General features: G+C 45.2%; 2 protein-coding genes across 2 annotated transcripts; one reads left to right on the top strand and one right to left on the bottom strand.

Moving 5' to 3' along the window:
* Positions 1 to 17533: 17533 nt before the first annotated feature.
* On the top strand, positions 17534 to 18210 carry LOC120844158. Its single transcript, XM_040215792.1, has 2 exons — positions 17534 to 17753; positions 17846 to 18210. The coding sequence occupies exons 1-2, from the start codon at positions 17534 to 17536 to the stop codon at positions 18208 to 18210; spliced, it is 585 nt and encodes a 194-aa protein (XP_040071726.1).
* Positions 18211 to 18945: 735 nt separating this feature from the next.
* LOC121047566 (probable RNA-directed DNA polymerase from transposon BS) lies at positions 18946 to 21609 on the bottom strand. Its single transcript, XM_040502902.2, has one exon. It carries the CDS (start codon positions 21607 to 21609, stop codon positions 18946 to 18948), a length of 2664 nt encoding a protein of 887 aa, XP_040358836.2.
* Positions 21610 to 26821: the final 5212 nt, after the last annotated feature.

Below are 26821 nucleotides of genomic sequence, written 5' to 3'. Positions count from 1 at the left end.
GTGATTTTAGATTACCAAAGCGACAATTAGCGGCAGTGTTTCTTTTTCTTTTTTCTTTGTTTCTTTACTGAAGCTTACGGCCCCTTTGTGATCAACCTTGTGTAAGCTCGGCTAAAGGCTTGTCTAACACCTTCTAGATAACAAAGCCGTAGTGCTGATTTGTCGTCATCAGCGACGTCCAACGCTGGCCACAAATTGAATACGAGGGTTGCGTCAGCATATACGGCTCAAAATTGACTCGAAATCGAGCGCTGGCGCAGAACTCGTTTCTAATCTGTCCAGCGTTGGCCTTCGCGTGTGACGCAAAAATGTCAACACTACGGTTTTGTCTGTAACAAGATATAATAATATCCGTCTGTGTTCATATTTTGTTTATGTAACCCCGATATCATCTTTTCTTATCAGTGGTCAAGCGGCTTAAAATAATATTAATGATCTGTGTTACGAGTGCACCGCGTTTCAGTATGCACGCCAGGTATTTCTATACTATCTTTAACTTTAATTCATACCGCAGCCAACACCTTCTAGAAACCAAAGCCTGCGCGCACGCTTAGTGACGTCACTTAGTGGAGGAAGACTGTGACGTCACTAAGTGACGTCACATTCCACCGCCACTACGAAACGCGAGATTGTAACACGCAAAAGTCACCGCGTGGCGGCGCCCATAATCACGCCAGCCTTGGCTGTGCTGACCAGCCTGACGTCATGATTGCGATGGAGTTCCCATGATGCGTCGCACTCCTCGCTTGCAGATTTCGAAGCGCTCGCTAGAGTCGGAAGCTTGAAACGAAAGATACAGCCATCTGCTCAAAGTGTGAGAGTGCGATTGTCACTTCCGGATATCAAAGGTCACTTTTCACCCATTTCAGAAAGGTTTTCGTATATTTTGATTTTCGTTTTTGTACCCCTTTAAGTTACGACGACTGAAAACACTCGTGATAATTGTTAGTGACTACACCCTTTCCACAATCATTTAACTTTTTTCTCTTTTGTAAAACCAAAGCGCGGCTCTGCAATCACAAATATTGTGTTTGAAACGTACTTTCGACGTCCACCCTTATCATGGAACTAGAATATATGTGAAAGAGTATTTTATGCCTGGAACCTTGCAGCTGGTTCCCTGAAAGAAAAATTAAAAGTAACAACACGCTCTCGACCTACCACCAAAGGTTGGACGGCCACTTTTGCCTATGCAATGTATGAAAATAAGTGACTGCCCGCTAATTAAAGAATGGTTTGTTTTATGAAAAAATGTAGTTTTAATAGAGTGAAACAAGCAAATGCGACACAAAAAAAGGCTGATTGATTAGGGGTCAGAATGCCATCATGTAATAATTGAACTTGACAAAACGTACAGTTCGTCTCATGGAGCAACGTCCTTCTTCCCTCCATTTCGGGTTTTAGTATTACGGTCTACAGAGATGTTACGGCTTTACACCTTTTTTTAAATTTTTTTTTGAACATCGCTATTTTTTTGGGGAAACAGACAGTTGTATTTTTGACTGGGACAGACGTTGCATCCTGCCTAAGGTGTAATTTTTCTTTTTGCAGACATTGTTGAGACGAATGCTGGCCGTCTCCTTTGCGCAAGTATCCAACTCTTCGAACCCTGGCAGCGTAGCTAGTGCTAGGTCCCTGACAACTTTTCGTTGAACTCGTAACTGCAAGAAGTGAGAGATGTGCTGGGACGACGTAAGCTTGCTCACATAAACTTCGGGATGCATTAGTACCCTGACGACCAGTTGTGTTGAAAGGTTTTGAGATTTTGTTGTGTTCGTCCGTTTTTTTTTTTATCGTTCCCCATCTCAGGGTTTACAAGATGTCGATTAATTACCAGCTTGCTTGCACTCTCTCACTGCTTACAGGTGCAGTACCCTAAATTTGAAGTATCTACCAGACTGTGAACCAAAGCATGTATCGTGAGAAAATGTGTCTCCAGAAACCAATGTTTTTTTTTTGTTGTTGTTGCTGTATTTACAATTGAGTGTTTTCACACTCAGAGAGGCGAAGTGTCCCACTACGTAGGTCAGAATAGAGGTGTTGGAGGACTGCGCTGCTAAATCGCAGCAAATAATTGTCGGTGACGTCAAATGCAAAAGCTAGGGCACAAGCCAAAATACCCCGCTCAGTTGACTCGCATGCTAAAACGAACGAAATATTTCAAAACACTTTGGAAGTGGTGACTCCTTCTAAAATAACAACTATGCCTCTTTGAGAATACAAAAACTGGCGGAGTTGTTCACTATACTATCTTTTGGGAAAATCGACAATTCGGAAGTACTAGAGTGCAAGGATAAAACAAAAAGCTGCCAAACCAACATACTTTCGAAGAGCTCATAACTTAAACTACTTTTTTCCGGAATTGCCTCAATCTATCGAATTGAATAGTCCCGGAGTATCCTAATGTCAGGAACGCTCGAGAAGCTAGAGCTTTCAATCGGTTGGGAAGGAGAATATGCGAACGTTCGATACCCGGGCAGATTTTCCCCGACACGACGGCACGCAAAAGCCTTATAAAGCATTAATCTTCCCAGTCGCACACACTAAAACACTGAAAGAGTATGGTCGCCGATGGACGTAGCGAATGAACAGGCGTCTTGACTCTGCCGCATTTTCCAACGGCTTTCTACGTCGCCCGATTGCAGCACCTAAGGTCTGGCTTCGCTTGACTCGCGAGCCGCGGCCATCCAGTCCGATAAAGTTGCTTCGTCACGTCGCGGAATCTACCGTTTTTTTAATATTATTATCGCTTCTTACTAAATTTCATTTTCGACGCTCCGACCAACGCAACAGAAAGGACGGAGCAATATTAAAGAAAAGAAAAACAAGAAAAAAAGTGTTTTCCCGGGTTAACCGCAGTGCTTTGACAGGATCGTCAGCGGTGTAGAAACCCTCTGTTGGCTCTGCTTGCTTGGCCTAGGAGCAGTAACGCTGCTAACGTAAAGAAACGAAGCGCGCAGGCTTTAGTCTCTAAAATGTGTTCCGTAATCGTACGTTTTTTTTTTTGTTTGTTTTTTCTGTGCGTGATTAATTTAGCTAATAATAGCAAACTCACAAAAGAAAAAAATACATAAAAAACACGAGCGTCTGACGATGCATTTTCGGCAGTGCATAATCGTCTCCATCAAATAGTGCATCAAGTCTAAAGTAATCGTATAGCCTTGACTGCGGTGGAACGTAGAGTGGAGTATAAATGTGCGGAGATGTAGCGCATCGCATCTAAAGAAACCTGCCAGCTCGAGATCTTGCCGAAGAACGAAGTACGACCTTGGCTTCGGCCCACACGTAGTGGGAACAAAATAACAACAACGGAAAGAGCAACGAGAAACAAACGTGCATAAATATAATTTTCTACTTCTTGCGCAGGCATCGTAGGCAAATGGCGGTATAGTGGATGCGCGCGCCATAAAGACGAAAACAGAGCCATCAAACCTTCGTGAGGCGATGGCGTGATCGTGCTCCGTGATCGGCGCGAGACGCCGAAGTGTCAACTTCGTCGCAACTCTTGTCCCTTTCTTCCCGATTCCTTTCCCTATTTTTTTTTTTTTTTCGTGGTCTCCTTCTTTCTTTTTTTTTTGCGATTGCGTGTGTGAGGCAGGCATGATGTCACGCACACACATGACACCGCGGAGGAAGTGGACACAAGGAAGTGTAGCGAGTGGGGGAAGGGGGAGCAAAGATGGAGTGTGCCGACTTGGATTGAGAGGTGTCCCTCCTTTTTTGATCAGTGCCGATCGCTCCGATGCCGTGCGTGACCGAACGGCTCTGTCGACGTGCGCCACGCGTGCCTACCATCACGCCAAGCGCGCTCTTGCAAGAAAGGACAAAAATCAATGCAAGATCGGCCGCCAAAAAAAAAAAAAAAAAAATTCCCGAAGGACGATTGGCGGGGGAGACGGGTCAGGGTCACCTCTGTCCTGAAACCCAAGGGCAGGAGGATTGTTTTTATGCACTACTTGACTGTTCCGCTTTTGGGCGTGTCATGTACGATCGTGTCCCGTTAATATGGGCCTCATTAATATTCTTGGACGCACTGGGTAAATACGAGGACCCATTCAAAACTTATGAGACCGAGATTGTGCTCAAATTTTATTTTCGAATTCGCGTCCTTCGCGTACAGTATTCCTTAAAAAGTTTCAAAAAGAATTCACATAAATGTAAAATAAAAATACGGCATAATTTTTAGCGTTGCAGCCGCGACTTTGTTCGCTTCATTGTATATATATATATATATATATATATATATATATATAAAACATTCTTCAGTGCAGTTTTTCTTCTTTTTTTTTCAGTGTTGAAATTGCCTAGAATTGACAAGGAGATAAGGCCGAACTATATAGCGTTAGAGTGCATTGGGTAGGGGACATTTCGTCGAACGGCATTTCATCGAAAGCCGTTTCATCGAATGAACGGACATTTCATCGAACGCCGTTTCATCGAACGCCGTTTCATCGAATCGCTAAGGGCAGTTTCATCAAATGTCTCTGTTATGGCTCTGTACCGAGTTTTGGGGCATAATAGTGCTTTATAAATGCTTCACCTTGCATTTGTTAAGACTAAGGTAGTCAATTGTGAAATTGTTTTGACGGTGGTCTCAAATTACTAAAAATAAAAAGAATTGGCATAAAAAGAAATACAAACAATTGGGTATACGACTTACTGAAAAGCTTTACTCATGCACATACATGACTGAAACCACGACACTGGAAATAGGGGACAGACACTTAAAACACTTTTAAGTGTCTGTGCTTTCTGTTTTTGTCTAATTTTTAATTGTTTCATGTGACATGGAGAGGGGTCATTGTTTCATGGAGGCTTTCTTCTCGAAGCAGGATATGTTCAGGATGGAACTTATCTCGTCACTGCACCCAGTAATATAAAAACAGAAACAAAAAAAAAACAAAAAAAAACAGAGAGAATTAGATGAAGTTGTGTATAAAAATTAAAGTAAATTCCAAAATATTACAGACTGTAACGTTGTTCGATGAAATGGCGTTCGATGAAACGACTTCTATGAAACGGCGTTCGAGGAAACGGCGTTCGATGAAACGGTGTTCGATGAAACGGTGTTCGATGAAACGGTGTTCGATAAAACGGCTTCGATGAAACGGCATTCGTTTCATCGAAGCCGTAAATGCACACTGCGTCCGGGTGAAATGTCCGGACGCAGTGTGCATTTACTACTTTTTTTAAGGCTAGCACTATAAATCACGCACCTCTCCCATACTCTCACAAGCACGTTTTTCTCATTCGCCATGACGACACGCAGAAGGTGCCTTTGATCACTGGGACAGCACGCTAGAGACTACGACGGTAAAACTGTAGGCTCAGACATGTTGATGTATTATACCTTGATAAACATCGGCGTTACACTGTCCGTCTCCCTCCTTGCAAGGAGAAACCCAAAGCAGACTCTTTACTTCTCAGTCAGCCCTCGTGCATGCTTTTTTGTCTCGTTAATAAAACCAACGCATAGTATGGACGATTTTTTTAGAACGGAGGTGTCCACATAAACGACACATAACAATCTGCTTGAAAGACAAACCGAGAACGTTGATGGAACATCCTCAAGTTAAGTGCTCATAAAGAAAGAAAAAAAAGGAAAGAAAAAGAAAACAGCAGTTGTATTCGTTTGATTTATCAAAACCGTAATATGCAGAACTGCATATTACATTAAAAAAGAAAAACTGGGAAACGAGGTTCTCTTTCGAAATGTCGCCTCCTCATTTTTTTTTTTTTTTATCTGAAAGCGTTAGCTGAATACGGACCGAGCCGACTTTATCAGCTGTGAAGCCGCACCAAACCGCACCTTAATTCCTTTCTCCAAGTGAGGACAGCTCCCAGCCATGAAACCACGCGAAAAGTCTAGCCAAACGGCGCCTAGTTTTCCCGATCCCAAAGGAGCGGAGTAAAGTTGATGAACTTCGGCTTCCGTCCCATTGGCTGGCGCTCGTCGACGAGGCTTCCATTGGGCGCTGCGCGTCAGTTTCAACGACCGCCACCCCATGGCGCTGCGTCTCCGTCAGCGCGCCGCTTACGCGAAGCGTCCAAGGTCAGAGCGGCGGAAGAAGGCGCGCTCTGCCATCGACGCAAATACGCTGCAGACGAAATAAGGAAGCAGAAGAATGGCGTGCATGGCTTTCGCATTCGTTTTTCTTGCGAATACAGCAAGACTGCGCAGACTGAGGCGAGAGAGCATCGTGTGAGGTGACTCGCGTTTGTGGCGCAGGTGTTTAGCAGCTGACCAATAGACCGATCTCACCGGGTAGTTTGAGAACGCCACCGCTGCCGCCATGCATCGTGGGAGCTGTAGTCTTTCTGCACGCGCAACGACCCCGCTGGAGGTCTACGCGAGCAGAGCACGAGGCGGCATGAGGTCTCTCGTGAACTGGCATGTGCCTCCTATGAACTACAGTTATGGCGGCGTCACGCATGCGTGGAACGCTTGGTGAGATCGGTCTATTCGGTTAATTTAAAGGAGCGGTGCAACGATATTCAATAGACCGATCTCATCAGCTAGTTTGAGTACGCCACCGCTGCCGCCATGCATCCTTGGAGCTTTAGTCTTTCTGCACGCGCGACAACCCCGCTGGAGGTCTGCGCGAGCAGAGCAGGAGGCGGCATGAGCTGTCTCGTGAACTGGCGTCTGCCTCCTACGAACTACAATTATTGCGGCGTCACGCATGCGTGGAACGCTTGGTGAGATCGGTCTATTGAAATGTTTTTCACTCTACACGAGCTTACTGACACTAGTAAGACTCAAGGATACTCGCACGCAACGCCACTGGCCAAGAAACTGCTTTTTTGCGGTGTAATTTTAAGCACAAAAGCGATCATTTTCATTTAATCTCTCCTTTGCAAAATTTGATGACGTAACGTAGGGATCGCAGTAGACCCCAAGTGACGATATTTGAATGCGGTTCATAGATTGGACCCGAGCATTGCGTGGGCACTCGATTTGGGCTTGTGATAATTACTAGCTCGAGAAGCATTCGGGTAGTGGCCCATGTCCAATCGCTGCAATGACGACAATAGCCGAGCCATAACAATGTCTGGAACTGAGCGCGTGTCCTGTGCTTTGCCAACCCCAGCGCGTGGCTATGATCAACATTGGCGGCATATAACTTCTCCAGATTACGTGGCCGCTTGTTCTGGCTGCGAGTTGAGGGAGAAAACGCTGCTCGTTTTTCCTTAATTTTTTTCTGGGACTTCTATTGCGTAGGGTGAAAAACGAACGCGTGTTTCATAGGTCATTAACGTCAGGGATCCGTTTTAAGCGGTATTTGCGCAAAGTACAAAAATTGTTGCATCGCCCCTTTAAAGCCCCTGTATCCTGGGAAAAAGGGTGTCATTCACTGTTGTGGAAATGCTCAAGACACGTGCCGCGCGCCACTTCTGGGAAGAACATAGCGTCCAAAATCTAGCTCAGTGCTGCGCTGTGCAGCCATGATCTTCCCAAGGGCTGCACGTGGCACCTGCCTCGTGCATCGACGCACCTTGCGGTACTTTTGAAACATGAAGGGGCTTCATGTCAATTCTGCCGACTTCCACGGAGAAAATTGAAAGCCGCAACGCGTCTCAGTTTCACCTCATTGAGTTAGAGGAACTAAGCCCGCAATACGTACGTCCTCTGAAAGCTCTAGCTCCTTGAGCGTTCCCGACATTAGGATACTTCGGGACTATAGATGAAAACCTACACATGACTGGGATCTGCACCGCTCGTATTTTTGTTACAAAAGGCCCGAAACATGCACAGTTTTTGTTTGGCATGATTTTGAATACTACAATCTGATGACGTTTACAGTCCGTCTCACCTGATGACAGATCATCTTCAGCGGCTAGTACGTATCATCGAAGCCAATCCGCGGTGGATTCATCATTTACATGCCCCTCAATTTGTGCACAAAGACGTGTGGAACTTAAAGTAACGCTGCATTGGCTTGGAGCCCAACGCTGCATTGGCTTGGACTACTCCTAGCGTCCGCTATGACACATCTTAGCGTGAAACGCTTTATAGTCGTTACCGGTCCCTGAGGCATTGCGCGTCGAAGTTGGAAAAAAAAAAAAAAAAAAAACTAATTCAACAATTATTTTGTAGCTGAATAATTACTATAATTATATTGTATTGATGCCTTTCTGTTTTGTTCTGAAGCACTTTTTGCTACATTGAATGGTATGGAAATTATAATTTTGTTTAGAAGTAACTTCTTTTTCTCCAAAACTAAAATGCAAACCACCTCTCTTTTTTTTGCTTTGTGTTTATTCCTTGCAGCTATGTCTTTGTTTCAATTCTTTAAATGTAAGATTAGGGTGCAAGCAAATGGGTGTGTGAAAAACATAACAATACAATCAAAGGTAATAGTAAAAGTCTGAAAGTTGACGTAAAATATGCAGAGGGCACGCTATGCAAATTTCAACATTGCCAAGTCAGTATTAACTAACCGAATTCAGGCAATTCCCTCTATTTTCACTAAACAAAAGCTGCAAGTTCATTGAAAAAATATCACTATTTGTTCTCAACTTACACCCGTCGCCGTCCTCCCAATATCACTTTCCCAACAAACCTCACACAGACGCCTCTCGTATTTCATCGTCTAGCAACAACCTTGAAGCCCAAGCGCTCTGCGAAGTTCTGCACTTTCCAAAATGCCATCACCCTCTCTAGACAAGTCGTTCGCTAAATAGTTGAGATGAGAACCCACCTAACAAGGCTGAGACACAAATGCCATCAAGAATCCGTCCGAAAACGACTCCACCACCTTCCTCCCTTCCCCACACCCCAACTTTCTCATACCTCATCTTCGCGGTAAACCACACCGATATCTCCGTGGGGTATGTCGCAAAATCCCAGGGCCTGGCAGCACATTGCCATCACATTCTTCCGTAGCACCCGCCTTCTCAGTACAGTGACGGACGACCGACGGTACTAACGGGTGATTCCTGCCGTTCTTATATCCCCTTTCTTATATTCTTCGATCATCGCTAGGCCTCATTAGGCATCCCAGACGGGGAGACACCCATTATCCCGACGCCGGCACCGCGGTCGGAGTGACATCGAAGAGCAGGCTCTCGGGACGCGTCGCGACGAGCGTTCATGCGTCGGTCGATCCGAACCTTCTCTTTTCCCGGTTTTCGATGGGGAATTTCTCGCTCCCCGAAGGCGCAGGTGTCGTGTTGCCCGATGAACGACGTCGTCGACAGAGAGCACCGGCAGCGGTGGTTAACAGGCCGTAAGCGTCCCGAGGCCTCACCGCCATTCAGGATTCTACGGGTTTCCTTTACTGTTCGATGCGGAACGTGAGATCGTTTCGCAAACCTAGGGAATAGTTCTTCCTTTTGTTTTATTTTTGTGGTGCACTAAAGTTCCAAGTAGTATGCTGGTATCGCCGGCTTGTACCATTTATAGCGTACGATCGTTTAGAGTGGTAACGAGAGGAAGCTACGAAAGGAGCTGAATGGAACGGATTCCGGTGTTGGCGCTGAAATGTCTAATGCTGTCTGAAGGGAAGGGATTACACAACGAGGGAAAACCGATCGGCCGAATTGCAGAGCTGCAGCTTCAACGTCGACGTCATGCTAAACCGAATGCGGTCGCGTAAAGTTTAGAGGCAAATGCGTATGATTTCCTCCTGTTAGTTGCTGCGGTGTTAGAGGATTGCGAGTTGCTTTATGGGGGACAGAACAGATAACGTTTCTGACGCTTAGCAGTTGCGAAGACAATATGGCACGGGTGTCGCACCGGGTGTGTCAGCTAGGATTGCCACCTGCCCTGTTTTCGACCTGCATGTCCAGTATTTTAACGTGAAACATTTAAAGGCTATGATTTTCAGTTGAAGTGAAGCTTCGGAAAGCCTAACCGCGGATTTCCCCGCTAAATTTAGTGGAGAAAATGACGTCACACGGCTTTATGTCACGTGACGTGTACACAAATCAGTTTCCCCGCTAAATTTAGAAGAACAATTGACGTCACGTGACCTAGTCACGTGACCCATACGACAGTTAAGCTTCCCCACTAGATTTAGTGGGAAAATCGGCGGCACGTAACCTGCACGTACATTCAGTTTATCTGCTACCCGTTTTTCCCTATACTCTGTGGACACAGGCCGAGCCGACGGGGAAAGTCAATCGGTCAATGATTCAATCAATCAATGCGGTGGAGAGAAGTGCAGAAATCTGGAGGAACACCTCGAGAAGAAATGCCTGCAGGTTTCAAGCAATAAACCAAGAACGTTTCACGTAGCAACACGTTAGACCCTTTCCGAGATTCGGTCTGGCCACTTTGATCACTATCATCATCTTAGGAATGGCATATGTGTCGCACTAAGGGCCACCTTCTGCTTACTGATGACGGAAGAAGTTGAAGGTACTCCGAAGCGGATGTTGCGAGGCCTATACATTCGAGTTGTTAGTACGAAGCGAGAGAGAGAGAGAGTAAACTTTATTGTGGAAATGGAGTTTTCCATACCCCAGCCCTACCAGGAATTGAATACAAGGGCTGAGTAAGCGTTCATTTCTAACTCAGGTTCATTCGATCTGTTGGCGGCACAGAATCGACTTTACAGCCCCTTGATGTGCACAATTTTATTACGGATTCAATGTGACTCGCTGCATCGTCCTTACCGTCTGTATATTTGTCACCATCAAACCTGAGAGATCCAGAAAGACTTGTAGGCACAATCTAGACCGCTGTTGACTAGCGAAAGTGACTTCCTTTGGAGAGCGCACCTAAATTATTGTGTTTAAATTGATGTAAACGCTCACTCGTGACGTGTTGGACTCACAACTGGTTTCAGCTGACAACATTTGTTCTTCCAAATGCTACATTACGCCGGGTTGTCGCCCTTAATAACAAATATGAAAGTAAAACTCTGTATTTTTGTTCACACCTCAGGCGAGCACAATTAAATATAGATTAAAGATACATCTGGTTATCGCAGTCCCTTAAAAACAATTGTCAAAGAAAAATTGAATATTTTATAAAACCTTCAAGCAAGGACGAATAAAGCTACTTTAAAGTGACAATTATAGCTTCCAGTTATAAAAGGTACTCGTGAAAATAATAAAAATAAAAAAACTTATTTTTTTAATTTTAACAATAATTTAATGAATAATAATAATAAACATTATTATTTAATAAAAATTAAAAAAACATGTTTTTTTTAATTTTTATTATTTTCACGAGTAGCTTTTCATTGATTTTAGTTGCTTGTAAAATACACCTAAAATAATAACTTCGAAAAAAAAAAAGTATCGCGGAACTAGATCGTTGAACCAACGGAAGTGTTGAAGAGATATATTATAAACTAATTTGAGCCAAAACGGCGTGAGATTGTTGAAAATATATCAAACTGGTCTAGTACCAGTGAAGAAGAGGTGATCAGCAGAATGTCAAGCCTGCAAACGAGATCGGGGCCTGCGCTCGTGGACGGCGAGCGTGGAGCTCGTTCCCTTTTTTTATTGCCATTTTTTTATCTCATCGAACGCACGTCGGGAATTAAGGCTCTTCAGTTTTGGGAAGCTTCCGCTGTTCCTGGGTTTTCATATAAACAATTTGGTGCCGAAACCCGGGAATCAAGGACCGGGACAACACACGAGAAGACTCGGCAGCGCCGTGGATCCCTATGGAAAGGCTGAAGACCAACAGAACGACCTGACGGGCGCAAAACACAAGACTCATCAACGAGGCAAGTGCTCTCTTATAAAATCAAGATTCAACGATTAGCCAGATTACCACCGTAGCCGAAACATTGCGCGCCAATAACGATGAGCTCAGGAGGTTGAACGAAGAGTTTGAGGGACACATATAGGATGGTTCGTTCGAAACTGAATTTCAGGCAGTCGTCCAATACAAAGATAAAGCGACTGCCACCGTCAGTGCCCTCCAATGCAGAAAAGATCTCCTAGATCAGATATCGTCTCGAGGGGCCCCTAGGGAACCTAGTCGTCACCCAAACGATACCCCAAGGCAGCAGACAAGCTTGAACTAGGTTACCGAAGCTCACCATTACGCCATTCAAAGGTGAAATATCAAAGTGGTCAGCGTTCTGGGAACAGTTCGATGAAACGATTCACAAGAACCCCAGTCAGTTCACCAACGAAAAGTTCGGCTATCTTCGAATGTACTTGGGCGGAGAAGCGGAAGCAGCTGTGGCTGTTTTACCAAGGACAGAGACTTGCTACGCGAATGCAATTGAGATCCTCAATCGCTGTTTTGGAGACAAGAAACGATTGGAGCAGGAATATTTCTCCAGTCTGAGGTTGATTTCACCTGTCAAGTGAGCCGACGATACCTCAGGTCTACAAAAGATGTTCAACCAGATGCAAATCAATATACGAGGCCTCCAGACATTGGGTGTAAGTAAGTCAAGTTTTTTGTCGATGCTCTGCTCGATATTTTGATGCAAGCTCTTCCACGCGGCATCGTCGTGAACTACCACAGAACCCCTCATTTGTCTGCGGCAACTGCCATGCCTGGCCCCAGCAGTCAGCCTGACCACTCAGAACTGGATCGACTACTTGATTTTTTATCTATCGAGGTCGAAAGTCGGGAGAAGAGCGAGTTTAAAATCACAGAAACGAAGAACACAAAGACCACGAGATATGAGGACAACATAGCTCGACGTGAATCGTCTAGACCGACCTCATCGGTGCTGTACAACAGACCCTCACCACATAAAACGAGATGCTGTTTCTGCAACCGAACAAGCCAGAGCTCTGCAGACTGTTCTTCCTCTCTTCCCCTGGACCAGAAGAAACAGCGTTTGACGAAAGAGATGAGATGCTTCAGATGCACTCTCAGGGACCATCGAGCAAGAGAGTGCAGGTGAAAGATCAGCTGTGCCACATGCAGTGGAAGACACGCTAAGTCCATGTGAGACCCGACACGAATAAAAGCTAAAGAAGGTAAATCTGACCCACAAAACAGCATGACGATTTGTACTACATCAATCCACCGGGGAATTCAGAGAGTCCGGTGTGGTATTTCTGCAAACCTTTCGGGCATGAGCTGTCTGCGGTACCTCATGTAGGTATGTTAGAGGTGTGATGGACGGAGGCAGCGAACAGACGTTTGTCACCGAGGATCTGTCAAGACACCTTGAGCTTAAGTGCGTTGGCTACACCAAGATGGCGCTCAACACGTTTGCTTGTGCTTCAACTCAACAGTGCAAGAAGCGTCGTGTAGTGGAGCTTGAACTTAGAAGCCAATTCAACATGGACGGGTTTAAGATCGAAGCGATCGATATCCCAGTGAAATGTGAAGACATATCAACTTTAACGACAGATTCAGTCTTTGTAGCTGACATAGAGAAAAATGGAGAGTTGATTGCCGATCGCCTCAAGTTTCCAACCGTTGCCGCACAACCAGGCATCAGTATTTTGATTGGCTCTGACCAAATGTGGGGCTTTATGACTGGTGTAGTCACTCGGAGTAAGACCTGCAGTACCCTTGATGCATTAAATACCAAGCTTGGTTGGACTTTCCAAGGACGGACATCCATCGTGAAGTCGTAAAAAACCCACTCGAGCTTGGTCGTCTGTGTCCTGCAGATCACCGGTACAGAACAAGTTGAAGGCGCCCTCCGATCATTCTGGGAGCTAGAAGGCCTGGGAATCACAGATTCAGAAGACCAGAAGTCCGAAACAAGCCAAGAGATGCGCCATTTTGAGCAGAACATTCGCCGGTCGGGCACACAGTACAAAGTGGCATTATCGTGGAAGGCCAATATACGTCTCCTTAAGGACAACAAGCAAGTAGCGATGACGAGACTTCGGAAACTAGTAGGTTGACTTTACAGAACTGGCTCTCTAATACTTCGTTACGACAAAACTATCAGAGAGTATCTGATAGCGGATCACGTTGAAGTGGTACCGAACGAGACAACTGGTGAAGAAGGCAGACTATTTTACATGCCACATCGCGAAGTCATCAGAAAAAATTTGCTGACGACACGACTTCGAGTTGTTTTCGATGCATCCTCGCACGCAGCTGGGCGCAAGTCTCTGAACGAATGTTTAGAGAAAGAAGACAAGCTCTATCAAGACCTTCTTGGAATTTTGCTGCGATTTCGGGTGAGCCGCTTCGCCATAACCTCAGACATCCAGAAGGCATATTTTCAAATATCTGTCAGAGAACAGAAAAGGACAGTGATGCATTTCGTTTTTGCTGGTTTCAAGATCCACCGTCTTTGACCTTTAAAGATGAAGAGGTAGAGACGTGGAGGGTGACGAGGGTTCCTTTTAGTACAACCTGTAGTCCGTTTCTTCTGACGGCTACGATCCTCCAACACCTGAAAAATTTGCCGACAGAAAAGGAGGAAGTGGCTGACGTACTTTGTAACTCCTTCTACGTGGACGACTTGGTTACCGGCACAGCTACCGAGGAGGAAGCCATCAAGTTCTACCATGACGCCAAATCTATTATGCAGAACGCAGGAATGACTTTCCGAAAGTGGACGACAAATTCGCAAGCACTGAGAGATGTGCTACTTCGAGAAGAGGCAAATCCAAAAAACACCACGCCTATCCTTGAACAAAGGCTAAAGGGTAGGATCCAGAGAAGGATGTCTTGAAGTTTGCGTTGCCTATTTTACAAAAAGTCCTTGAGTTGAATAATGGCACTAAACGATTTGTTCTACAAGCAGCATCTAGGATTTTCGATCCCCTAAATGTCTTGTCGCCCTCCACAATCCGAGTGAAGACACTGTTTCAGAAGCTATGGGCGAGAAGAGTCACTTGGGACAGTGCCCTACCCGAGGATCTGAAGAACGAATGGCATGAATGGTGTCGTGACCTTCCAAAGATGGATGCACTTGTCATCCCGAGATTGGTATTCCAAGCAGGACAGGGCAAGGACACCCGGATTTATATTTTCTGCGACGCAAGCCCAACTGCCTATGGAGCTACAGCGTACGTTAGAACGAAGTCATCGCCACCTGAACGATCTACACTTTTATTGGCAAAAGCTCGGGTTGCTCCAATCAAGAAGCAGACTCTTCCTCGCCTGGAACTTATGGGAGCCGTCATCGCATCGAGACTGCACAAATATCTTGAGAAAACCATCCCATGCATTCCGTATAACTATACGTTGTGGACGGATTCTCTCATCACACTGGCATGAATCAAGAGCGACCCCAGCAAGTGGAAGACTTTCGTGTCCAACCGAGTTGCAGAGATACAAAGGGACACCGATCCCTCTCATTGGAGCTACTGTGCGGGAAGTGACAATCCAGCGGATTTACTTACCCGTGGCAGCGCAGGTTCTCGATTGGTGTCGAGTGATTTATGGTGGTCAGGACCAAAGTGGTTGACTGAACACGAGAAGGAATGGCCTGACCTGAGGTTCAGACGTCCCGTGGACTTCTATGTAAGCTTTAGTGACGTAACGTAACGTAAGGAAACAGGGCTGCGTAAACCAGCCATTATGCCGTTTTGACGCGAGCTGTTTTGATTGTGCTTTGTCGCGTACTTTTTATTCTCGTGCAGTTCCATCGCGCGTTCTTCGTCTTTTTTTTTGTGTGTGTGTTGCTGTTGATTTTCCAGTTGTTTTGCTGTGTCATCGATTTTTGACGTTGTGAATATGCGAATGAGGGTGTGGTTCTAAAACTTGCGTTAAAACGGCGTATAGCGTGCCTATCGGCAGACACACTATCTTGTCAAGAGATTGTCAGAGAACATTGGCATTGAGAATCAGATAGGTGAAAGCTCTACCCATATTTTTTCCAGTTCGTTTAATTGTACGTTCGTTTACATTTCATTTGCTGAATTTCACAATCCACAAGGTTTACTTTATCCGTTGCACGAACCATGCGCTGTCACCGCAAATAAGAGACGCGTCAGAGCAACGCATATATACGTGGCCCTTGCTTTTTTCCGGCAAAAGAAAGACAGTTGATGGTTGCATCGTAACAAACATTATTACATACTAACACGTGGTTAGAAATCCGTTAACAATGCAACACAAGGCGACATATTGACGCGCGTTGGAGCGTCACGTTCAGAGCGTGTGTGCTGCCTGCGCCGCATGCAGGTCTGAAATGATTACGACTAGAGAGTACGACTGTCGACGTCAATCTGTTGAGTGCGGAATTTTGTGCTCTAAGGCTTATTGACATCCTGATGCTTCGCCATGCGGGCAGAAGCTTCGGCTACCGAAGCAAGGTGAAAACAGCGCATAATCAAACGCTTTTGGGCCCACAATTTATCAAACGCCCCTAAAAAAAAAAAAAATTGTACATATAAAGCACACGATTTGCACTCTTATATATATATATATATATATATATATATATATATACATATATATATATATATATATATATATATATATATATATATATATATATATATATATATATATATATATATATATATAAAGTCTTTTAAAGTGTAGTATATCTTGTGCATGCTGCGTTTTAATTTTAGTATTTGAAGGCTAGTCTTTTCGAATGCATTGTGCGCATTTTTTTATTGTTTGGTACCTGGTAGCGCGCGTACGTGAACACTGCCGCTGACGCGTGCCCATGGTACCAGATCAGCTGCAAAGATGTGAGCACACAAAGTATTTTTTCTTTAGATGTACTATAAGTAAACTAAAAGCGTGCTTCAATCGCACTTTCTCGGGTATAATTATTTGTTTTATAAATGTGCACTAGTGTACTCCTGTAGTCGCTGTCACCTTAAAGGTGTATTCACACGAAGGACTTTGTCCGCGGACAAGTTCCTACGAAAGGCGCGACGTCACCTCTTCTGGGTATAAAATCGGCCATGTTTCTGGCGAAAACAGCAGGCAAAACCAAGGGACATGTCCACGGACCTGAAGAACATGTCCTCGGACCTGATGTAGCTTGCGCATCACGTGGGCGAACGTCACAGAATATGTCCGCGGACCTGCCGGACCACGAATATAGGAGTTTTGAACGCGAGCCAATAGACCGATCTCACCAAGTGTTCGGCGCATGCGTGACGCCGCCATAGCTTTAGGTCACAGGAGGCAAAATGCAGTGCAGGAGAGGGCTCGTGCTGTCTCGTGCTCCTCACGCGCGGAGCTCTAGCGAGGTTGCCGCACGTGCAGAACGACTAAAGTTTCCTCGATGCATTGCGGCAGCGGTGGCGTAGTCAAACTGGCTGGTGAGATCGGTCTATTCTGCCTTTTTTCGAGTCCGCTGGGGCCCGCAGACAAGCCCAGGAACCGATCGCGTGAAAGTGCTCGCGGAACAGTTAGTTGCACGAGCGTTTTTCTTTTTTTTATATGCCTCTCACAGTTCTCGTACACGGATGGGCCCTTGCTCATTTTCCAGTACGATTAGTACGCACGAGCTACAGCTGTGGAAGATTCTCGAGGGTTCCTGTGCATAGTGCATAGTGGAAAGAAAAGCCGAAAAGAAAAAGAAAGAAAACGACGGGAAATTGTTTTCGATTCCAACACGGAGGTCAACAAGGCTTCACGAGTTGTTGTGGCTTGTGCCCTCATGATGGCGGATGAGGGAGTCGCGGAAGCACCTAATACCGACGCAAAGAAGCTATGGATTAAAGCATGGATGTCCAAGAAGAACCTCGGTATACAAAATCTACTCTATTAAGAACTTCTGGAGAGCGACCTTGTCCTAACCGCCGCTTGCTGCGCGTTAACACCGACCATTTTGCTGACATTCTTTTGTCAATTGCGTCATGCATCCAAAAACTTGACACTGAAGTGCGTCCAGCCATCCCAGCCAAAGACAAACTTCAACTGACGCTGCGGTTTCTTGCCTCGGGTGTGTGGTTATTCTTCTTACTTTTGTCCTTGTTTCAGCATATTTGAGAACTACGCCTTAGCCGTGTTTCTTGTTTTCTTGCTAATTTTCAGGGGAAAGTCAACATTCTTTAAGCAGGCAGTTCTGCATTAGCTACAGCGCCGTCAACGTGTTCCTTGTTGAAACTTGCGACACCATTTACAAGATGCTGGGACCAAAATATCTGGTGTCCCCGCGGACAAAAGACGAGTGGCTGGCAGTAATGAAGAACTTTTACGAAAGATGGCAATTTCCGCAATGTATTGGAGCGCTGGACGGAAAACATGTCACAATTATCAAACCTCTAAACTCTGGATCTGTGTATTTTAATTACAAGAAGACCTTCAGTATCGTGCTTTTTGCTCTTGTAGACGCAGACAGCAGGTTTTTGTACATTGATGTCGGCGCACCTGGGTCTGATAGAGATGAAGGCATTTGAAAGACGACACCACTGCGGAACGCCATCGAGAACGGAACAGCCGGACCGCCGATCTCTGGACCTGGAGCGGTCGGCGTCCCACCCGTCATCGTGGATGACGACGCCTTCCCCTTGTCTATAAACTAAATGAATCCGTACACTGGTTTGAATGACGAAAAGGTTATATTTAATTACAGGTTTGTTGCCTACATCGTGTCATTTCTAAATATCATTTTTCGTATAGTTTCATTTTTCTCATTTCAGATTAAGGCGAGCCAGACGGGTAGCAGAAAATGCGTTTGGCATTTTGGCAAACCGTTTTAGGCTTTTGCAGGCGACTATTGATGCCGAACTAGGAGGGGTCACCTCATTCGTGAAGGCAGCGTGTGTGCTGCACAACTATTTGCGGGCTGCACCTGTGCTTTATAAAGCGTCAAGGGAGTACCACCAGCGAAAAAGGACAATCTACTTCGGGCTACGAAGTTACAAAGGGCGCTCCGGGGCGAGAGCTCTGGATGTGCGTGAGCGCCTACGGAGATACTTTATTTATTTATTTATTTCAAAATACTGCGACCTCGATGAGGTCATCGCAGGAGTGGAGAGAAAACATACATATACATTCAAAAAGACAATCGATTAAAGATGTACACACCCTACAAACAAAACTTAGAAAACCTTGAAAAATGCAATATCAAAAGATTACAAAAACAATCACATACACTTCAAGTACAGATTCCAGGCACCATACCAGAACACCTACTGTATTTCTAACACAAACTTATCAAAATCGAGACAACGAATGGATCCATTTATGTTATTCCAGTTTTCTATCGTTCTAGGAAAAAAAGAATATTTAAAACAGTTAAGGTGGGCTCTGTATGGTACAAGATTTAATGGATGGAAGCTTCTAGTGCGTGATTCAGTAACAAAACTAACATATTTTTCTCGATTAAGTGTACAGTTATTATTCACTATTTTATGCAGGAGCTTGAGCCGTTCTACAGCGCGTCTAGAATCAAGAGGCGTAAGTCTTATGTCAGTCATGGCAGATGTAGGAGAAAAATTGCGGTCATATCTATTACAAATAAATCTAGCTGCCTTTGATTGTATTGCGTCAATCTGCTTTATATCACCTTTTAGATAGGGATCCCACACCACACAACCGTACTCTAAGATAGGTCTAATCAAGGTCTTGTACGCCGTTATTTTAACTTCCCTAGTTGAAGATTTTAAAGTTCTCTTGACGTATCCTAGCCTTTGCAGAGCACGAGAACAAATAGAACTGATGTGCTTATCCCATTTGAGACTAGGCGTGAAAAAAATACCCAAATACTTGTATTCGTGAACTTGACGCAGAATTATATTACGAGTACCATAGCTAAAAACAGACGGTTCCTTCTTATTAGTAAATGACATAACTACAGATTTCTCAAAATTAATTTCCATCTGCCACTTTTTACTCCAATTCAAAAACTGTTCAAGAGAGTCATTTAGTAAGGCATGGTCATCTACCGAGTTGATTTCGTTGTACAAAACGCAATCATCTGCATAGAGGCGAATTTTAACTTGAAGACCATTTGCAACGTCATTAATATAAAGTAAAAACAAAAGAGGACCTAAAACTGATCCCTGTGGGACACCGGAACTAACTGAGACATTGCTAGAATGAACATCCCTGTATGAAACAAACTGTGATCTATTTTTTAGGTAATCTTCGATCCAATTAACTAATGACGTATTATTTAATATCGCTTGTAATTTCTGAAGAAGCTTATGATGTGGTACCTTATCAAAAGCCTTAGAATAATCTACAAAGATGGCATCAAGTTGTACTCTTTTATCTAAAGCTAAAGCTATGTCGTGAGTGAATTCAAGAAGTTGGGTTGAGGTGGAGTAACCACGACGAAAACCATGCTGTTGAGGGCAAAGAATAAAATTAGTCTCGAGGTACTCAGATATCTGTTTATAGACAATATGTTCCAAAAGTTTGCATGAAGACGATGTGAGCGAAATGGGTCTGTAGTTTGTGACCACCTGTTTGTTGCCTGACTTGAACAAGGGGATAATTTTAGCCGACTTCCATGACTGAGGCACTGTTGCAGTAGAAATAGATTTTTTGAAAATGACAGATAGGTATTTTGAACTCCAAAGTGAATAACGGCGAAGAAAAGAATTTGGAATTCCATCAGGGCCAGGGCTTTTCTTACAGTCAAGTTTCATTAGTAGATTGAGGACACCAGAAACACTAATCTCTAAATCAGATAAAGCTGGGTATATACCTTCAAAGAAAAACTCTGAATCATTGCCGTTGTCACGACTGAATACAGATTTAAAATAATCATTGAAACAGTTCGCTATCTTTGTCGGCTCACTTACAGATTCACCTTCAATAGTAAAACTCTGTGATACACTACATCTTGGAATAATAGATCTCCAAAATTTGGCAGGATTTGATTTCATAAATTCAGACAAAGTTACATTAAAATATTTGGTTTTAGCTGTTAACATCTTTTCTTTCAAGGTTGTTTTCAGATATTCAAACGAGGTATGAACAACTGATTCTGTGTTATCTTTCGTTGAACGACGTCTCCTCTTCGTTTGCCGCATCAACTGCAGCACCTCTCTCGTAATCCAGGGGTGCGCAGGGTTCTTTTTCTTTCTAGTAACAGGTACAAATTTGTTGATGCATTTTTCTATAAGGGAGTTGAAATATCTAAGCAACGTATTGACATCAGCGTCTAGACTTATGGCACAAAAATCATCAAAATAAAAACTAAGTTCATCAATAATTGACACATCGTCAGCTCTGTTGAAATCAAGGAACGTGACGAATTCAGGGTTCGAACGCTTGACACGAATGTTAAGGCTGACAAGGACAGCTTTGTGATCAGAAATTCCCTCGACCACCTCGCAGTCATAGCCTAGGTTTGCGATACTATGGGTTAGAAAAACAAGATCAAGAACAGAATTATCTCTGGTGCACGTTTTGACAACCTGATCTAGGTCGAATGACACAGCTATATCTACTAGAGCATCACAAATGGCCCTGTCGCGACAGCCAACCACTAGCGTTTCCCAGTTTATATCTGGTGCATTAAAATCGCCCAGCAAGATAAGCTTGAAATTCGCCAGATTGTATTTGTGAATGTAGTCATATATATCAAAGATCGTTTGCAGGCCCGAACTAGGAGCGCGATAAACCGCTCCGATAACAAGAACGAACTTATCAAGCTGCACCTTACACCATAAAGACTCTGTGTTAGGTAAACAGGGAAGAACCGAAAAGCTAATACCAGATTTAAAAAAAAGCGCGACACCACCACCTCTAGAAGACCTATCGCATCGTACCACGTTGTAATTAGGAGGTGTAAATTCGCAATCAAGAATGCCATCGTGTAACCAGGTTTCCGTAACACACATCACGTGCGGTGAATAAGAAGCTGCAATGCACGAGAACTCTGTAAATTTAGGGACAAGGCTCCGAGCATTAATGTTTAATACAGACAATGGTTTATTCGGTAACTGTCAGTTCGATCCGGTGGCAAGAACCGGAGGAGGAACTTTTATCAGCGTTCTATTTGTTGAATCCCACGAGTATCGGTCGTTGTCAACAAGAGCGTAGTCGTAACGTAGACGGACCTTTGCGCCATTTCTTCGGAATTCGGCAGTACTAAGCCAGAGTTGTTTTCGAATGTCTCTAATACGAGGTGAAAAATCCTCGTTAATAAATATCCGTGTGCCTTTAAGTTTAGAAACATTTTTGAGTATCCGCATTTTGTCACGGAAGTCCATCAATTTAAAAATTATAGGTCGTATTTTACCTTGTGCGGGGATACCAATACGATGACAGCGTTCTATGGCATCGCAAGTCACAGACAGTTTTCTGGTCAACAGTTCAGTTACACTATCCAGTAGTGATGCAGGGGTTTCATTAACAGGCTCTTCTAGACCATACACGACCAAGTTGTTTCTGCGAGAACGGTTTTCCAAATCATCATTCTTATCTGTAAGTTGACAGACAGCTGTTTCGAGAGCGGCACTCTTTCTTTCTAGACACTGCAACCGTCGGGCGATATCAGATATCTGGGACGAGCCAGCTTCGATTGCAACAAGTCGAGATTCGTAGGCGGCAAACTTAGCATCCAGAGCCTCTTGTCTGTTTTTGATAGAAGTAACGTCCGCAGCAATTTGTGTTTGGCCAGTTAGTAATTGCTGAAGGAGAGCTAGCGTCTCGGGGCCAGGGTTAGATTCAATATCGCCACTACACAACAGGATAGATGAACATATCCTAAACCATGACAATATATCAGAACAAATGCCAACCAGTGGGCCCGGTAGCAGCAAAAGAAAGCGATCATCGGACTTAAAACCGTCTGGCAAAGAAACAAACTCTACCTGTAGGGTGAGACAGAAGAAACTCAGTGGCATATTCGTCTCGCTGCCACCAAGCCCACTGAAGAGAAGAGACTGCGTCGATGGCTTTATGGCATCTGTAGCGGAAGTAGGTGTCGCTGCGGTGCTTCCGTAGAGGGTCCAATCCAGTGTTGCTAGATGAAGTGCAGGCCGGTCGTCAAAAGGTGTCGAATCATCACACGATGACGGGGGTTCAGGAACCAGAAAGCGGGAACTGGCGAACCCGTGCGGCAACAAATCCGCGGTGACGCGGCATACGGAAGCCGGGGATGACCAGACCGTTCCGAAGACAGCGATCTGTAGGGTGAGACAGAAGAAACTCAGTGGCATATTCGTCTCGCTGCCACCAAGCCCACTGAAGAGAAGAGACTGCGTCGATGGCTTTATGGCATCTGTAGCGGAAGTAGGTGTCGCTGCGGTGCTTCCGTAGAGGGTCCAATCCAGTGTTGCTAGATGAAGTGCAGGCCGGTCGTCAAAAGGTGTCGAATCATCACACGATGACGGGGGTTCAGGAACCAGAAAGCGGGAACTGGCGAACCCGTGCGGCAACAAATCCGCGGTGACGCGGCATACGGAAGCCGGGGATGACCAGACCGTTCCGAAGACAGCGATCTGTAGGGTGAGACAGAAGAAACTCAGTGGCATATTCGTCTCGCTGCCACCAAGCCCACTGAAGAGAAGAGACTGCGTCGATGGCTTTATGGCATCTGTAGCGGAAGTAGGTGTCGCTGCGGTGCTTCCGTAGAGGGTCCAATCCAGTGTTGCTAGATGAAGTGCAGGCCGGTCGTCAAAAGGTGTCGAATCATCACACGATGACGGGGGTTCAGGAACCAGAAAGCGGGAACTGGCGAACCCGTGCGGCAACAAATCCGCGGTGACGCGGCATACGGAAGCCGGGGATGACCAGACCGTTCCGAAGACAGCGATCTGTAGGGTGAGACAGAAGAAACTCAGTGGCATATTCGTCTCGCTGCCACCAAGCCCACGAAGGCGCCGTCGCGTGGCAGAGGGAACAGGCGGACCTTAATCTGCGGATAAATAACAAAAGTTAACCTTATCTGCATGTGCAGACAAGTGCAGAAGCAAAGAACGGGGAGTGTATATATACGTAGATGCCATTTCATGGTCTGTATATTGCTTTCTTTACTTAACAATCGTTGATGCATGTGTTGGCAAGCTGACCACAAAAACGTTTTTTTTTTTTTTTTTTTTGTACTCTAATTGTTTGATTTTATGTAAATATACTTCCAAGAATCATCAATGTTTCGTCATTTTTTTATTTCGTCATGCTATAATATTGGTCACAATCTAATGCACTGGCCCACTCCAACAAAAACAGCCGTCAGTTCCGAATGTAATAAGTACGAAAGGCAAAGGATACAAACACTTGTTTGTTTCAAAGTGTGCCTTTCACTTACGAATGTGAAATTCTAATTTTGGTGTATCATTTTTTAGTTTGAATAGGGTTCGTTGAATTAAATTCATTTGTACGGTCGGTCTAGGCAACGTTTGACTAGTTTCAATACCTCAATCTGTCACGGAGTAGAATTGGTTCCATTCAGGTTCCTCATGTGACCCACCACTACTCTTCCGAAATTGTCAGCGTCGTCGCCAATTTGTTTAGTTGCGAATCTTTCGGCAATTTAATGAAAGTAACCGTGCACTTTTTCCACCCAGAGCTGGAGCAGTCCTCTGCTTTTTGCTTTCTCTCCGTCATCGCATTTGGGCGCTTCACAGGAGTGCCAGACACTTCCTCACTGGGGCTCGTTGTTCCGCGCGCTGTGCGTGTGGAAGGCGCGCCAAGGACGGGTTCCCTCATCTCGGTCATAACAGACGCCAATTCTGTCTCACTGTCCATCTGGAAAGGCAAAAGAAATACGAATGCGTTAGGGTAGAGGACACATATGTAAAGCACCGCTTGTACGGCAGAATATCGCAAGTGTCGGCCATTTGCTGTTCAGAGTATTGAGGGAGAGATAAAGAGAAAGATAGAGAGAGGGAGACAGAGTTTTTAGTAGTGAAGGGAGGAGGGCGATTGGTTGCGTGACCAAGGGTAGATGTCACCACCGTAGTATTGCGGGAGAAGTGAGTGTTGTGTTTTAAAGAGACGCGGCAGGTCGAACCCATGAAGGCTCACCGGCGGTTGGCCATTTGACTTGCAAAATTTAAGAAAAAAAAGAGGTTTACTCTATGGAGGACCTGAAACTTGTATGCAACTGCATTGCGGCCAGGACACAACGCGCGGGCCGCCGGTAGTCAAACCCTAGGATAGTGTCTCGCAGCTTCATCCAGCGATTACCAGCACTCCAAGAGACCTTGATTAACACGAGTGAACAAAACAAAATGCTGAAACATGTAGAGCAAAGCCAGAGCTCGGACGTCACTCAAGCTAGTGGGATTCAGTGACCTCCATCAACGAACGCTCGCCAACGTTTCATTCGATAGGTCTGGAGATACAACTAGAATAGAAAGTTGGACGAGTTGGTAAGAATCCATTTGAAAAACAGCGCGAAAGACACACGGACAAGAAGTAGTTGATAGTCAGCGGCTCGTCCTTTGTCTCTCCTTCTTGTCCGTGTGTCTTTCGCGCTGTTTTTCAAATGGAGAATCAAGTTAAACGAATCGGCGAACCCGCCAAACGTAACTCACTCCATCGGGATCCTCATGTTGGTAAGACTCGTTGAACTCCCGGGAAAGGACAGGTTTGCTCCGATCCTCTAGTATTTACATTTGTCGGTCTTTTTAGTTTTGTCAAAGATGGCGTAACAACGGACATCAGTTTTGTAATAAAAGAAGGTGCCACGCGCTGGCGGCCTCGAGGCCAGCGCTCGGTCAGACGTTTGCCAACACTCAAACAGGACGGTTGTTTTTCCTTTCGCCACCGGGTAAACCAGACAGGGTTCACTCGGGAAGACGGCTTCTCCGGCTCGGCCATGGAACACCGGCACCTCCGTCCGATGAGTCCTTCATAGTTTTAGCGCCCCGTAGGCGCAATAGTACAGATCCAAGAACAGGAGACTGCGGTAGAACCGCCATCTACCGTTGTACGTGTACACCGCAGCTTGGTCGCTCCTCGTCTTCATGGTCTTTTCCTTCTCCCGTCTGAAGACCGCGTCGCCTATTTTTAAAAAAAGCCCCTCACTCCCTCTGAAATATCATACAACAATAAGCAATCAAATACAACTCGGAGTCGGCACTAACTAGTCTGCCTTCAACGATCTTACCTTCCGTGTAAGGCCCATACTGGGAGTAGCGCCGTTCCATTTCATTGGCAATTTGTTTCCAGAGCTCTGGTGTTATGCCGTTGTTGTGGTACTGGTCGTTTCGAAGGCACCAAAGCTGTGGAAACTCTTCTACAAGTGCAATTACACACAGCGTCGCTTCATCGCTGAGAGCCTTCATCGTTGTTGTCTTCAATGCCAGGTTCATCAGACGCTGGCGGAATAGGAATAGACCGTCACGTGCGTTGCGTGGCCATTCTCTTGTAGCTTGAAACGCAGCGAAGCACAACCAAGGCTCTCGGCGCTAGGTGAGAGCGTTGGGAAATACCAATCCTGAACAGTATTGCTAGTGCAACGAAGGCAGCGAGAACGGTACGAGCTCGGACTCGCAGTTCTCACCTTGGTTTACGGCAACCATGAAGTATTAATTCGCATGTGCTGTGACTTGCACATGTCCGCGGACTTGTTCGTTGTGACGTCGAAGCCACGTGATACGCATATTTCACAGGTCCGCGGACATCGTTCCCGGAATTTGCCCGCCGTGTGAATACACCTTTAGAGACGCAAAAATTGCGATTCCCGAGCATCTTATCCTCAATCTGCAGCCAATTAAATTGAGGCATTAGCCGATAAGTAAGTTAAAGTATGAATCACGATTCTAGAAGAGAGTACACAATAAGTCACTTTCTGCGTTTCTCCAACTGTCGGGGATGTAGAGCTTTCCGCCACGAAACGCCCACCTTCCATCCTCACCTGGCGGCCAAATTGCGGCGAGGTCCGGCGGTGTAATGAACCAGCGCTGCAAGCCCCAGAGGAATCAACGACGCGAGCCGATCGTGTGTAAAGTTTCACGTACATGCCTCGTTTTTACGGCGACTTTGTGCCCAGCCTGCAAATTACGGTGGACGCAAGCTCGCGGCGCGCCGACCCTAATGAGGACGTGACGTGGTTTCCTGCCTTGCACCCGCCATCGCTGTACACGTAGGCAGTTCCCGATG

This window comes from Ixodes scapularis, unplaced genomic scaffold (assembly GCF_016920785.2).
Source record: "Ixodes scapularis isolate PalLabHiFi unplaced genomic scaffold, ASM1692078v2 PGA_scaffold5__190_contigs__length_132052651, whole genome shotgun sequence".
NCBI lineage: Eukaryota > Metazoa > Arthropoda > Arachnida > Ixodida > Ixodidae > Ixodes > Ixodes scapularis.
Note: the sequence above shows the minus strand (reverse complement) of the source record. Positions and strands in the feature narration are given on the sequence as shown.